The sequence below is a fragment of the Alosa sapidissima genome, chromosome 17, assembly GCF_018492685.1.
Source record: "Alosa sapidissima isolate fAloSap1 chromosome 17, fAloSap1.pri, whole genome shotgun sequence".
In the NCBI taxonomy this organism is placed as follows: domain Eukaryota; kingdom Metazoa; phylum Chordata; class Actinopteri; order Clupeiformes; family Clupeidae; genus Alosa; species Alosa sapidissima.
The window spans coordinates 34,378,611-34,392,088 of NC_055973.1; the positions used below are offsets into that span (position 1 = coordinate 34,378,611).

General features: G+C 40.9%; 1 protein-coding gene across 1 annotated transcript; it reads right to left on the bottom strand.

Moving 5' to 3' along the window:
• Window positions 1-268: 268 nt before the first annotated feature.
• tyms (thymidylate synthetase) lies at window positions 269-12,812 on the bottom strand. The gene is made up of 7 exons (XM_042068195.1): window positions 12,422-12,812; window positions 12,141-12,214; window positions 9,400-9,574; window positions 8,122-8,223; window positions 7,183-7,358; window positions 859-930; window positions 269-682 (listed from the first exon to the last, which is right to left on the bottom strand). The coding sequence occupies exons 1-7, from the start codon at window positions 12,807-12,809 to the stop codon at window positions 545-547; spliced, it is 1,125 nt and encodes a 374-aa protein (XP_041924129.1). The 5' UTR covers window positions 12,810-12,812; the 3' UTR covers window positions 269-544.
• Window positions 12,813-13,478: the final 666 nt, after the last annotated feature.

The following is a 13,478-nucleotide window of genomic DNA, read 5'->3' on the forward strand; positions in this document are numbered from 1 at the left end:
GGTGACCTGCACTGCAACCCGCCCCTTTTATGTGAACGCTCACAAACTCCAATTAGGTTAACCCCGGCTCAACAAATCAACTTCATAATCAGCGTCGTAGTACCGAGTAACACCACTTAAGATAACCAGGTTTTGTCAACCCTGGTTTAACAAAGTAACCCTGGGTTACATCTGGGTAGGTTAAGCTCCCTTCGTAGTACAGGCCCCTGATGGTCATTCTGCTTCAGCTTTACCACAACAATAAACAAATAACTCAACTACCACAACCTTATCAATAAAGTCCCCTTTATTAATTGAATAGAAAAATACCATAGCAACAATTTACTCATATTTTAAAATACCGGAGCAACGATTTGACATTTATTTTATAATGTAACAGCAACTATTTGACTCCTATTTACAGTAGATGCTAAACAGCATTGGGACAGACACCAGGGTAGGCCAATAGAACAGGGCTAAAGGGGTGGGGGTGTGTGTCGTGTGTGTGGTACACATGTGCTTTATACACACACACACACACACAAATGTTCTTGTGTGCGAGTGTTCACACAGCCATCTGCATCTTAATAGTGGGATGAGGGTTGTAGTCCAGGATCTCAAAATCTTCGGCACGGAAATCATCGATGGTCTGCACCTCGCGATGAATCTGAAGCTTGGGGAAGGCACGAGGCTCCCTCTTCAGCTGTACACACACACGCACGCACACACATACGCGCACACACACACACACACACACAGTAAGAATGTCAACATTAACAACACTAGCTAAATGTGATGGCACGTAAACAAGATGCAGCCAGATCCACAACAAGGGCAGTAGACACGTAGACAGACGTACGCGCACACACACACACTGACCTGTTCTTTGAGGGGCTCCTCATGATTGCTGTAGATGTGAGCATCACCCAAAGTGTGAACAAAATCACCAGGCTGTGGGAGAAACACACTCAGTCACTTACACACTTCCAAAGAACACAACCCATGGTGACTCTATACCCACAGTCCCACCCCCACTGCAGAGGGTGTGTGTGAGCAAGGATTAAAGTTCTCCGTCGTACGACGGATTTCCGATTTTAGAAATGTCATATTTGAGATGGATGTAGATCCGATGACAAAAAAAATAAGAGGGGGGGGGGGGGGGGGGGGGGGGCATTACCTTTTCTTTTCCTTTTTTTAACCCTTAGAACCCTAAGCTGTTTTAGGGCATTTTCACTACCTTTATTCATAAGGATTTATTCTGGTCATTGTGAGTGCCACACACACATATTATATATTGTTTTTTTCAGCAGTCTAGGCCAGCAGTCTAGGCTACCCAGATCTGCCATCATGTCATGTATTAGTACTAGCATTGATTTTATTTTGATTTTTAAAGGTGCCATGTGTAAGAATTGAGGTAAAAATATCCAAAAGATGAGCTACACGCATCAAAAGAATAAGAAATAAGGGCGATGATGTCATTAAAAAAATAACAAGGTATAGTGCTGCAGATATATCAACCTGAATTAGCATGCTAAATTACTAGCCACAGCCCGACAGGTGTCATAATACCAGTTTCGGCCATGGGAGGCAGTATGCGGACAACATATCCGCTAACCAAACTGCAATACACGGGTCTCGGTTGTTACTCTAGGGTAAACCAGCTCACTTTCTGGAGGTATACTGCCCCCATTTTTTATGGAATGTGGAGTATGAATTGATTTTTGGCGGACATTTAAAGAATTAAAATATAAAAAGCGTATTATAAAAATTCTTATATTTTGACCTGTATCTCACCATAGCAAGCTCATAGCTCTACATGCATTTCATGTGTGTGTAGGGCAGACTGTCCTGAATCGGGCAATATAATTGCCATGTTGGAGGGATACTCTGGGGCTGAGCAATTTACAGAAATATGTGGTGTGTGATTTATGGAAATAAATGCCATTTTTTATTTAGTGATGAAAAATGACCTTTCTGCGCTCCAGATATATGACACGAACTGATATGACCTGACTTGACCCAAGTTTGCGTGTTAGCATGTGTGCCATAATGATTCTCAACCCTTTACTGCATTGCCATGAACAAAGTAAAGGCAAAAAAGGTGTTTCTTTGTTCAACAAATTGGGATGCAATGTGAGCCTTGAATTGGATGCCATGCAGGAATTTGCTAGGATCTCAAAACCGGATTATGAACATGCTTTGCCGTAGAGAAACACACGATAGCGTTGGATTATAAACATGCTTTGCCACAAAAACTTGGGGTAAGTCCAGCTATATGAAGTTATTAGGTAACACTCCATAATAAGGTGCCATAATAAATAGCAAACTAGTAATTACCTAACCCTTTGTTAATATTTGTTAATTGTTACCAACATATCTATTTGCCACAAGTTAATAGTTTTCTCATCATCAATTAAATATTTGTTGTTTGCATAAAATCTGTATGTTAATGTTTTAGCAAATCTATTAACTAATATTGTATTAATAGGTGTTAATAGTTAACTGTCTTTTTGGCACTAATTAACAGTTATTTCTTACATCATTTAAATGTTAAATGTTTATTTACAAACTATATGTTAGTAGAAAAGTTAATGACTTATTATTTAACGAATTTTTATTAAACTGTGCTTCTGCCTATCCCAATATGAACCACTCCCCATAGGACCCTTACAATAGATAGATAGATACTTTATTGATCCCGAAGGGGAAATTCAAGAAAAAAACAAGGAGCTACCTTGCCATGCCGCCACTCTTGTCGGCGCCAGAAACGCTTGCAATAAAGTTGGTTAAGCCTAATTAATATATTAGTAGTATATAGCTATAAGCGTGGGGCCCCTTATAATAAAGTTGGTTGACCTTAATTAATATATTAGTAATATATAACTATCAGTATGGGGGACCCTTATAATAAAGTTGGTTAAGCTTTATTAATATATTAGTAATATATAACTATTAGTCAGACGGTGAAGGGACTGAGACCAAAACTGGCTTATCACATTTATTCCTTTAGGAAAAGTTAAAACAAAACATGCCTTCAGTCACTGGCATACATAAAACAGCATCTGCACAAGCAAAATAAAAAGAAGTAGTTGAATGGGCTATATTACATGCAGCATTCATATACCATCACTGTCAACCCTACTAGCAAGGGAGACATGAGACATGGAATGTTCATGTGCACAGAACGAGTTTATTAATATTGTGAGACTCACTAAACACTCACAGACGTAGACCATACGGAGGTAATGCATAAACATAATGCTAAACTAAATGTACATTCATTTGCTGCTAGACTGAATTGCACTTTCCATGAGCACTAAGCTAAACTACACTGAATGCATGGAAAGTTGCTAGCAGAGTTTACAGCTAGTCACGTTAATGTTAGACTCGTGTGTATGAACTCCTGGTCATAATGAAAACATTAATAAACTTTCTCTATGATGCTAGAATTGCACCCAAATCCTGACAATACATGTAAAGTAATATAATACAGGTGGTATATCGACGTTTTCAACTTAAACATTTTACAGTTACAAAATTAAAACAAAGTGGAGAGTGCTTTATACGGTCAACCTACCCAATGCAAAGCATACCGCTTCTGATCAGCTATGGCAACAATACAAGGACAAAACGCAGCAGAGCTGCAGTATACCGTTTCTCCAAAGGGGGCTCCAAAACACCAATCTCAATAAAGCTGCTTAATTACGGCGAAAATCACATACAAACACTAAACCACATTTCTAACTCTGTTACACCCCCTCCCCTGAATTTCACCAAATTCAAGCAGCAATCAAATAGTACTTCCAAAGGCAAAGAGTACACTACTTTCAAACACTAGACAGAGGGTCACCAATTACAGGACAGCCAACCACAAAGGTATCCGATAAGGATGAAGTGGAAGACGAGGAGCGCAAACTCACACAACCAACCACTGGCAGTAGGGTGCCTTATACACCCCACAAGACCATAAAGCCATAAACCATAAATTCCAGAAATTCTCCACAAAGCTAATCAGAAAGGTTAGATAAATAATAATATGTCATTAACTTTTAGTATATAGTTTGTAAATAAACATTTAACATTTAAATTATGTAAGAAATAACTGTTAATTAGTGCCAAAAAGACATTTAGTTAACTATTAACATATTAATACAATATTAGTTAATAGATTTGTTAAAACATTAACATACAGATTTTATGCAAACAACATATATTTTTTATATTTTGCAGTCACTTAGTCTGTTTTTATAAGCCAGTAGGATCAATATACATGGTGCCAATGGATAGCCCTGTGTCTCCTCTTTCATCTGATATGCTTGCCATATCTATGCGATGACGGGTACGCGAGTAATTCAAACGAGAGTAATGGGTGCGCAGGTTAACGCAGAGAAGTATAGACTGTAAATATGCTATTTGATTTAATTTCATGATTTTTTTTTTTTTAATTTTCATACTTGATCGTTCAGACAAGTGCGTGGTCTCGTTGGAAAGCCCCACTTCTTCTCTGTCATGCTATAAAGGTTTCATCTCGCTGCGATGAACAGCCGCGGAGCAATGCAACAGAGAAGAAAGGGTGTTTTTTTTTAAATCATTGATCCATTCATTTTTTCTATTAGTCTGACATCTCCCAGGTTGCCAGATTGTGTATGAAATACACCCTACACATACACGATCACTTAGTTTCAATTTCAACCGTTTTGTCAGGCTAAAACCAGGCAACCCAAAACCCAAATAAGGAAGCGGGTGCCGACTGCGCAGCCTGAGTCTCGTTGTAAGCAAGCGGGCTAGTTGAATGGCCTACTCCAGAACTAGCTGTTGTGAAATTGTTGAATTTAATTGATTAACACATCACATAAACTGTTATTGAGTGTTGTTGATGCACTGAACTTGTGCCCTCGGAACCAAATCTGACAGCAAGCAACTTTGGAGTTTTGGAAGTAGGCTGCAGACAGGCAGCTGGTGGATACATAACTGGCATGCGTAAGGTAATGGTAAGGTAAAAGCAACGACCGAAATGCAGTGTTGAAACACGTGTATGAAACGTATTAAATATGCAAACACAGATCCGGTATAAACACTGAGCCCCCCCGCCCCCCCCCCCCAAAAAAATCTCCCGTTTTTGGAAAGCTAAATGTTGACAGGTATGCCTTAGTGTTCTTGAGAACTTTCTGTGTCTCAATCAGTGACCGCTCAAGAAGATACGTCAGCCATGAGTTTCGCTTTGTTTATGTTGTAGCTACACGCTTGTCTCATTGGCCTTGGGCGGTTGCTTAAAAAAACAAGAACACGTCTGGAGGACTAACGGTCTAAAAGTTGGATTATAGTGACACAATCAAGACAGCTGATGAGGTTGCCCAATAACATTTTTGGATATGATATTGTGAGGTTGTGCGAATTCGGAGAAGAAGTGTAGGCTGTGTTCTTTCCGTGCATCAATGTAGACAATTTCTTACTATCGCAAACTCTTGTCAGGGGAGGTCATTCATTTTGGGTGTCACCTATGACTTGAACAGATAGCCTGCTATGCCACCCGATGAACTATTATTGTTACAGTTTTTAATCAATGCAACTAATATTATGTGTAAAGCGACGCATAAACCGTAGCCTATGCAATTTATTATCCCGTCTGTTATGACATGTACAACAATGTTTTTCACAATTTGCGACAGAAGGTTTTGACTGAGCGTGTTAACATAAAATAATAATAATGTCATCATCACGAACTGTGGAGTAAGCGGGTCAGTCGTGTTTGTGACGCACAGACAGCCTTGTAGCCTATTTTGCTTGGGCCTCACTTTTAACGACAGTAGGTTGTGAGTGTATGTTGACAAAAAATAACCATGCAATTAAAAGTCAACTTAACACTTTGCTATTATTAATTTATAGCACAAAATAATAACCAGTAGGCCAACAGAACCTCGCATATTAGCGTCATGATGTGTGTGCGTCTATTTGGCAAGGCCACTAGCTGTCATGGATGCGTTGTTGCTATAGGAAGGCAGGTGTCAAAAGGTAAAAAATAAATGGAGATGGGCGGCTGTTGGAAACGGGGGAGAACTAACAAGCCATGGTGTAAAGAAATTAAAGTGCCAGGGGTTTACTTTTGCGCGGTTTGCGTTAACGTTCGTGCACTTCAGGACATCTTCCCAATACCTGGTGCAACTAGCCACCACGACAGAGTTATCTATGGCTGACCGTTTTTGCACTCAGAAAGTAGACTACACATATTCTTTCATAGCGCAACACGACCTGTCCCTCACCATATCGCAACCTCTTGTCAACCTTATACAATCTGTTGCTGAAGACAAAAGCGCCCTCTCCAGATTGTCGTTATCATGCGCAGACATCCTGCATGAGCACACACAGTATTGCTGCTCATTGGAAAACTGAGTTGTCTGTAAAACTCAAAATGACCATGTTTTCATTAAATGCGGATGAGGCAACAAATGGAAATATGAACAATATCTAGTTTTTTTTTTTATTCTTTACTGTGATGAGGAAATGGGAAGTCTTGCAAACTTGATTTTATAGATTTTACTTGGTGTTGAATTGCATATTAACAAGAAAAAAAATCTCCCCTTTAAACACTTTTGGCCTGAAGTAATTAAATAAGAGTGTAAGTTAAAGCCTTTCTACAATATTTCTGCAGTAGAAAAGAACAGCAATGGCTAATCAGCAATGGTCAGGGATGGTACTGAAATATTGTTTTGTTCATCAGGAAAACTCAATCTCAATCAAGAACACTCTCAATTCGCCTTATTCACATGGCGGCCATTGGCGGCTAAAACGAGGCTACAGGGTACACAAACCATAGGATTGTTATGTGCTATGCATTCACCTGTAGGAGGAATTAATTATATAGTAAGTGTACCCTGTAGCCTCGTTTTGGTTTAAACAATGGCCGCCGTGTGAATAAGGCGAATACTCCCTTTACTTTGCTGTTTGCATCTTTTTGTACATTAAAAACCTGCTATCTCTATAGGTAGATATGAACAACATATGACTTATGGCCTAAAAAAAGTTCAGTCAAACTATTTTTTTTTTTTTTCACTTTAATCCCTGGTGAGCAGTTTCAGTGAGTGTGTGTGTGTGATGTAGGTGAGCAGGGCATAGCTGGCGATGTGTGTGTGTGTGTACCTTGAGGCCTGTAATGTGGGCGATCATGTAGGTCAGCAGGGCATAGCTGGCGATGTGTGTGTGTACCTTGAGGCCTGTGATGTGGGCGATCATGTAGGTCAGCAGGGCATAGCTGGCGATGTTGAAGGGCACCCCAAGGCCCATGTCTCCTGACCGCTGGTACAGTTGGCACGACAGCTCACCCTCACACACGTAGAACTGGCACAGAGCATGGCACGGAGGCAACGCCATCAGAGGCAGGTCTGCACAGCACACACACAGGAAGAGTGTGTGTGAGTGTGTGCAACTTTGGGGTTCCAGGCACACATGATTTTCCAGTCCTCTGTGTGTGTGTGTGTGTACCTTTGGGGTTCCCTAGGGGTAGCCTAGGTCATGTACATAGGTTGGCGGTCCGTGGACTTTGCATTGGGGGACTATATAAAACTAAGGCCAAGCAGCTAGTGAAGTACTGTTCCATATCAGCAGTTATAGGGAGCATGTTTATTTGGAAGAGACGATGCTTCCTATACCCTTGAATCTGTAAACTCATGATAGATTTCTGAACTGCTTTAATCTACTGGATTATTCAGAAGATTTGATTCCTAATGTAACTTGACTTGTAAGGTGGAATCAAATAAAGTATATAAAAAGTGTACCTTCTGTGTGTGTGTGTGTGTGTGTGTACCCTTTGGGGTTCCAGGCACACATGATTCTCCGGTCCTGTGTGTGCGTGCCGTGCGCGTGTGTGTGTGTACCTTTGGGGTTCCAGGCACACATGATTCTCAGGTCCTGTGTGTGCGTGCGCGTGTGTGTGAGCGTGCGCGGGTGTGTGTGTGTGTGTGTGTACCCTTTGGGGTTCCAGGCACACATGATGATTCTCCGGTCCTGTGTGTGCGTGCGCGTGTGTGTGTGTGGGCGGGTGTGTGTGTGTGCGTGGGTGTGTGTGGGTGGGTGTGTACCTTTGGGGTTCCAGGCACACAGGATGATTCTCCGGTCCTGTGTGTGCGTGTGTGTGTGTGTGTGTACCTTTGGGGTTCCAGGCACACATGATGATTCTCCGGTCCTCTGGATTGGCTCTGATGGTGTCAATCACCTTCTGCAGCTGGTCCACCCCTTTCCCTGTGTAGTCTTACAACACACACACACACACACACACACGTCACTACTTGTGTGTCTGCATATATATGTTTTAAATAGTGGGGCATATTAAAATATAAGTGTGTGTTTCAGGTATGTGTGGTGTGTTATAATTCTAGGTGTCATATAGAGCTGTCAATCTTCCTCCATAATGCTCAAATTTTGCCTACTATTAATATTTACTATGCATGTCATTAGATTGTATAAACAGGCTTTTGCATTGCCAATGCCACTATAAGCGCGTGGTTGACTTGTATTGAACGATATTTACAGCTTGAGTGGTTTCAGTTTGTTTTGTGCAGACGCGCGCACACACTGAATGAACGCTCATACCACGACCACTTAACTGTACGCCTCTATGTTTGATGACGTCAAATTAGCAAACATTTCTTGATTGGGGAAAAGTTTGCTTTCTTTTTTTTCTATCGGCCCGTGATTCCATGAACCATTCTGCCCATCAGACAAGTGACAAAAGCACCGGACATAGAGGAGGGAGGTAAAAACGACTCATTCTTGCTTTAGCTGCGGTTTCTCGACCTCGGGCTGTTTAGCTACCCAGCTTGTCAGGGTGTAGTGTTATCAGACGTGCACTCAGGCTGCTCGCTGTCGAGTGATATTTCATTTGGGCCTTAGCCTACATATTCTACAGATTACGAGATCGTTAGCCTACATATTCTGCAGATGACGACATCGTTAGGCTACATATTCTACAGATTACGACATTGTTAGGCTATATATTCTACAGGTTACGACATTGTTAGGCTACTTGTTATTTCTGTTTTCTGATGGAGATCCAAAAACGTTCCACATCAGAAGTGGTGATCTCCGTGGTCCACACATCGCTTAAATTGTCAGAAGTGATGATCTCTGTGGAAGCATCGCGTTCTGACATTTTTAGATTGTGCAGACGTGACAGAAGCATTTTGTTTTCACACATTCGCTAAAGTTCGCCAACACATTAAAAAACCCACATTCAAATAGTTCTCAAATAGTCAATAATTTCTAAATTCAATTAGTACTGATTTTTTTAAAAATTTGATTTATATTCGACTTCCAAAATTCGTTCCAACAGCCCTAGTGTCATACCGGAGTGTGTGTAACCTGCATGTCTGTACTCTACTCCATAGTGTGTGTGTGTGTGTGTGTGTGTGTGTGTGTGTGTGGTACCTGCGTGCATGTCTGTATACTCTGCTCCATAGTGCCTCCACTGGAAGCCGTAGACTGGCCCCAGGTCGCCCTCCTCTCGGTGCTGGAACCCGCTGCGGTCCAGGAAGTCGCGAGAGCCGTTGGCGTCCCAGATCTTCACGCCTTTCTCCGACAGCTCCTTGGCGTTGGTGGAGCCCTGGGATTGGGATTGGGGATTAAAGTTAGGGCCGCAAGGGAACTCTCAGGATTATACCCGTCTGACATGCCCTGTGCCCTCGCTCCTGTAATGACCCGCTGTGTGACAAATGGAACATTCCATGACTATTCCCTGACAAAAACCTGAATTTCCGTAACCTGTAATGAATGGTACAATATACTGACCAAAGATTGTGGCAGGGCAGCCACGTAGTGTTCAAGAATCTCTGACTTTCTTTCTTAAAGTGGAAGAATAAAAGGCATTGAATAAACAAAGTTGGGCTAACCAAAACCACTCAAACACACAGTGAAGCTAATAACCAGATATACACCAATTCGGCGCAGAAATATATTTTTATTGATGTGTAAATATTAATAATAAATAATGTATTCATTTTAAACTGCTACAACAAAATCCCCTGATATTCCATGACCCGTGGAAACCCTGATTTATTTTAATTTATTACCAGTATATCCTATAGACCTCTCCAGAATAAGTCCCGCCTCCTAACTTCCGTATCCATCCAACCTTCGGTCGTCAAATGTCTATGGGAAATAACATGGCGTTTTGAAAGATCGTACCTGTCAAACTCTGTAGGTGACAAAGTAGAAAAAGCTGGTGGGTAGATTGGCCTACACACTTCTGCCATCTAGTTTCCACTGGATTTTTTGATTGTCGGTGCCGTTTAAGTAGTACTGGATACGGAAGTTACGGAGGCGGGACTTATTCTGGAGAGGTCTATGCCCACTAAGACATAACCAACCCATCAACATGAGAACGAGGACATATCCTAGCCATAAGTGTGCTACATGAGAACTAGGACATATCCTAGCCATAAGTGTGCTACATGAGAAGATTGACTACCCATTAGTCAAGTCAAGTCAAGTTTATTTATATAGCACATTTCATACACAGAGGTCATTCAATGTGCTTTACATAAACAAAACCACACGATAATACTGTAACAAATAAAAGCATAGAAGGGCAATATAGTCAAATAATAGTTAAAAGGTAAAGATCATAATAAAAAGAAAACATAAAACACAAGGTAAAATCATTTAAAAATAAAGAATAATTAGTAAGCAAAAACAAAGGCAAAAGTAGTAAAAAAAGTAATAAAAGACAAAGTAGAATAATTATCGAGGCAGATTCAGAATTTGTAACTCGGCACAGTTAGCAGAAAGCGTCTGAGAACAGTTTGGTCTTAAGTCTAGATTTAAAACTGGCTACAGTTGGGGCCTTTTTAATGTCATCCGAAAGTTGGTTCCACAGCTGAGCCGCATAGCAGCTAAAAGCTGCTTCACCATGTTTAGTTCTAACTGTAGGTTTTACTAGCAGGTTTTTCACCTGGGACCTGAGAGGACGAGAAGGTGTGTACTGCTGAAGCATGTCTGACAAGTATTTAGGTCCTGCTCCATTTACTGATTTATAAACAAGCAATAGTGCTTTAAAGTCAATTCTGTGACTTACTGGAAGCCAGTGCAAGGACTTAAGAATTGGAGTAATGTGGTCAGTTCTTTTAGTTTTTGTTAGAGTCCTAGCTGCTGCATTTTGTATCACCTGAAGCTGTTTAATAGTCTTTTTAGGAAGGCCTGTGAACAGTCCATTGCAGTAATCAACCCTGCTGGAGATAAATGCATGAATGAGTTTTTCTAAGTCATGTTTTGACATCAGCCCTCTGAGTTTGACAATATTTTTGAGGTGGTAAAAAGCTGATTTAGTTATCGCTTTCATGTGGCTGTTGAAATTTAGATCACTATCAATTAATACGCTATGGTTTTTAACAGTATCCTTTGCATTAACAGCACATTGCCTACATGAGCACTAGGACATTGCCTACATGAGCGCTAGGACATAGCCTACATGAGCGCTAGGACATTGCCTACATGAGCGCTAGGACATTGCCTACATGAGCGCTAGGACATTGCCTACATGAGCGCTAGGACATTGCCTACATGAGCGCTAGGACATTGCCTACATGAGCGCTAGGACATTGCCTACATGAGCGCTAGGACATTGCCTACATGAGCACTAGGACATTGCCTTCCCACTGGCGTAGACCATGACCAAAGATTGTTAAGGCGGAGCAAGATACTTCGTCGTAGTTCATGTCTATGGGCGCGAAATGGGGATCGAATCCTGTCTGCATAAAGAGGCGTGTCGATGACGTATTGACGAGCGTAAGTTGCAACCGGCCAACAGCAGCGGCAGAAATAACCGGCGCACACCTGATATAAGGTTGATTTTCTCCAGACTGGATTGCTCAAAAATGCTAAAAATGTACCTGAAATGTTCAGAAGGGTTTGAGGATCATGAAAATGTGCCCGAAATTCACATTCCTAACTCTATAGAACCAAGATCTTAGCATATGTGGTGAAATTCTGAGCTATAACAATCTTTGCCATGACTCCCTGCTGCAGTGATGAGTAACATTAGGAAAGCTAGCTTAGCCTAGCACTGTCAGGTGATTTGGCTTTCACGTCATTCCGACTCCGCGCCTTAGCGCTGGTAGGTTCATATCACTTGATGTGACTTACTTTAATAAACCACACTTAATGTGACTTACTTTAATGAACCACAACAGCTCCTCCAGGATGGCCTTCCAGAACACACGCTTTGTCGTCAGCAAAGGAAACTGGTCTGCCCAATAGAAAGATGATAAATACAGATGTTTTGTAGCATATGCAATGTATATAAATTGAAGCTAAATCACATCGCACTTAACTCGCCCTTCAGAAACTGGAAAAGCACAGTCCGCCTTTGTTCACCAAATGTTTACCATTTATCAAGGGAATTGGCAAACGTCTTTACGGAGTAACAATAACTAAAGACTGAAACACTACTCACCCCGTAAACTGTATCTAGCTTGTAAACCGAACACTGAAATGACTCCGGTTCCAGTACGATCGCCTTTCCGAACCCCGTTCTGCAGAATGTACTCAATCTGGTTCAGATACCCGCGTTCATCACAAAACAAGGAGAAAGCCGCTTTCTCTGGGCATTTCTTCTCTTCGTCTTTCTGTTCGAACGGTTCCGTCTTCCCGGTGTCCGTAGTGGCAGGCATGTTGTTTAACGTTGCTGCAGTATCAAAACAATTTCGAAAAATCCCAGCGAGTGGAGAGGCACACTCACAACTCTTGAGATGTATCGCGCCAATAAGTATGCCGTTGTGGTGAAACATAACAAAACTCCCGCGTTCTTCTTCTTCTTCCTTAAATTTAATGGTGGTTGTCATACCAACTTGGTGCATTACCGCCACCAACTGTTTGGGGTGTGGAGCTTCAATGCGGAATTAGACGCCTGTATTTATCGTTTATTCGTGTAAAAAAAAAAAAAAAAAAGAATGGTGTAATCTTAAATTCTACTGAAAAGACATGTCTCCTTGGGTCAATGGGTCAATGACGTGACGCTCATTTTTTTGTGTACATATGGGTTACATACATTTAAAATTGTTAAAATTTGAAAATAATTTGAAAAAATTATTTTCAAATATCATTTTCATCAAACCCTAATCTTAAAGTTTTGGATTTATTTAATTTTGTATTAAATAAGTATTAACTGAATATTAACTGAATTTGGGTAAAATTGTCAACACAGTGTAACCACACAAACATGAACCAAATAATTACACTTGCTGAAAAAAATGTGAAATTCTCTCCAAAATCCCTTCTAAAATAATCTGGCATGATCTTGCACAAGAACTTTTCTATATTTAATACAAGTAATGAAACCCCATTGTTCTGAATGTTTGAATTAATATGGGGAATCGTGTCTGTCACATCAACCACTTAAAATGTCAAGTGGTGTAACCACCATTTAAGGAGCAATTTTGTATGTATTATGTCAGAGAATCATGTGACAGGAAATTATGTCATAGAGAAGGACCCTTCAAGACCCCAACTGC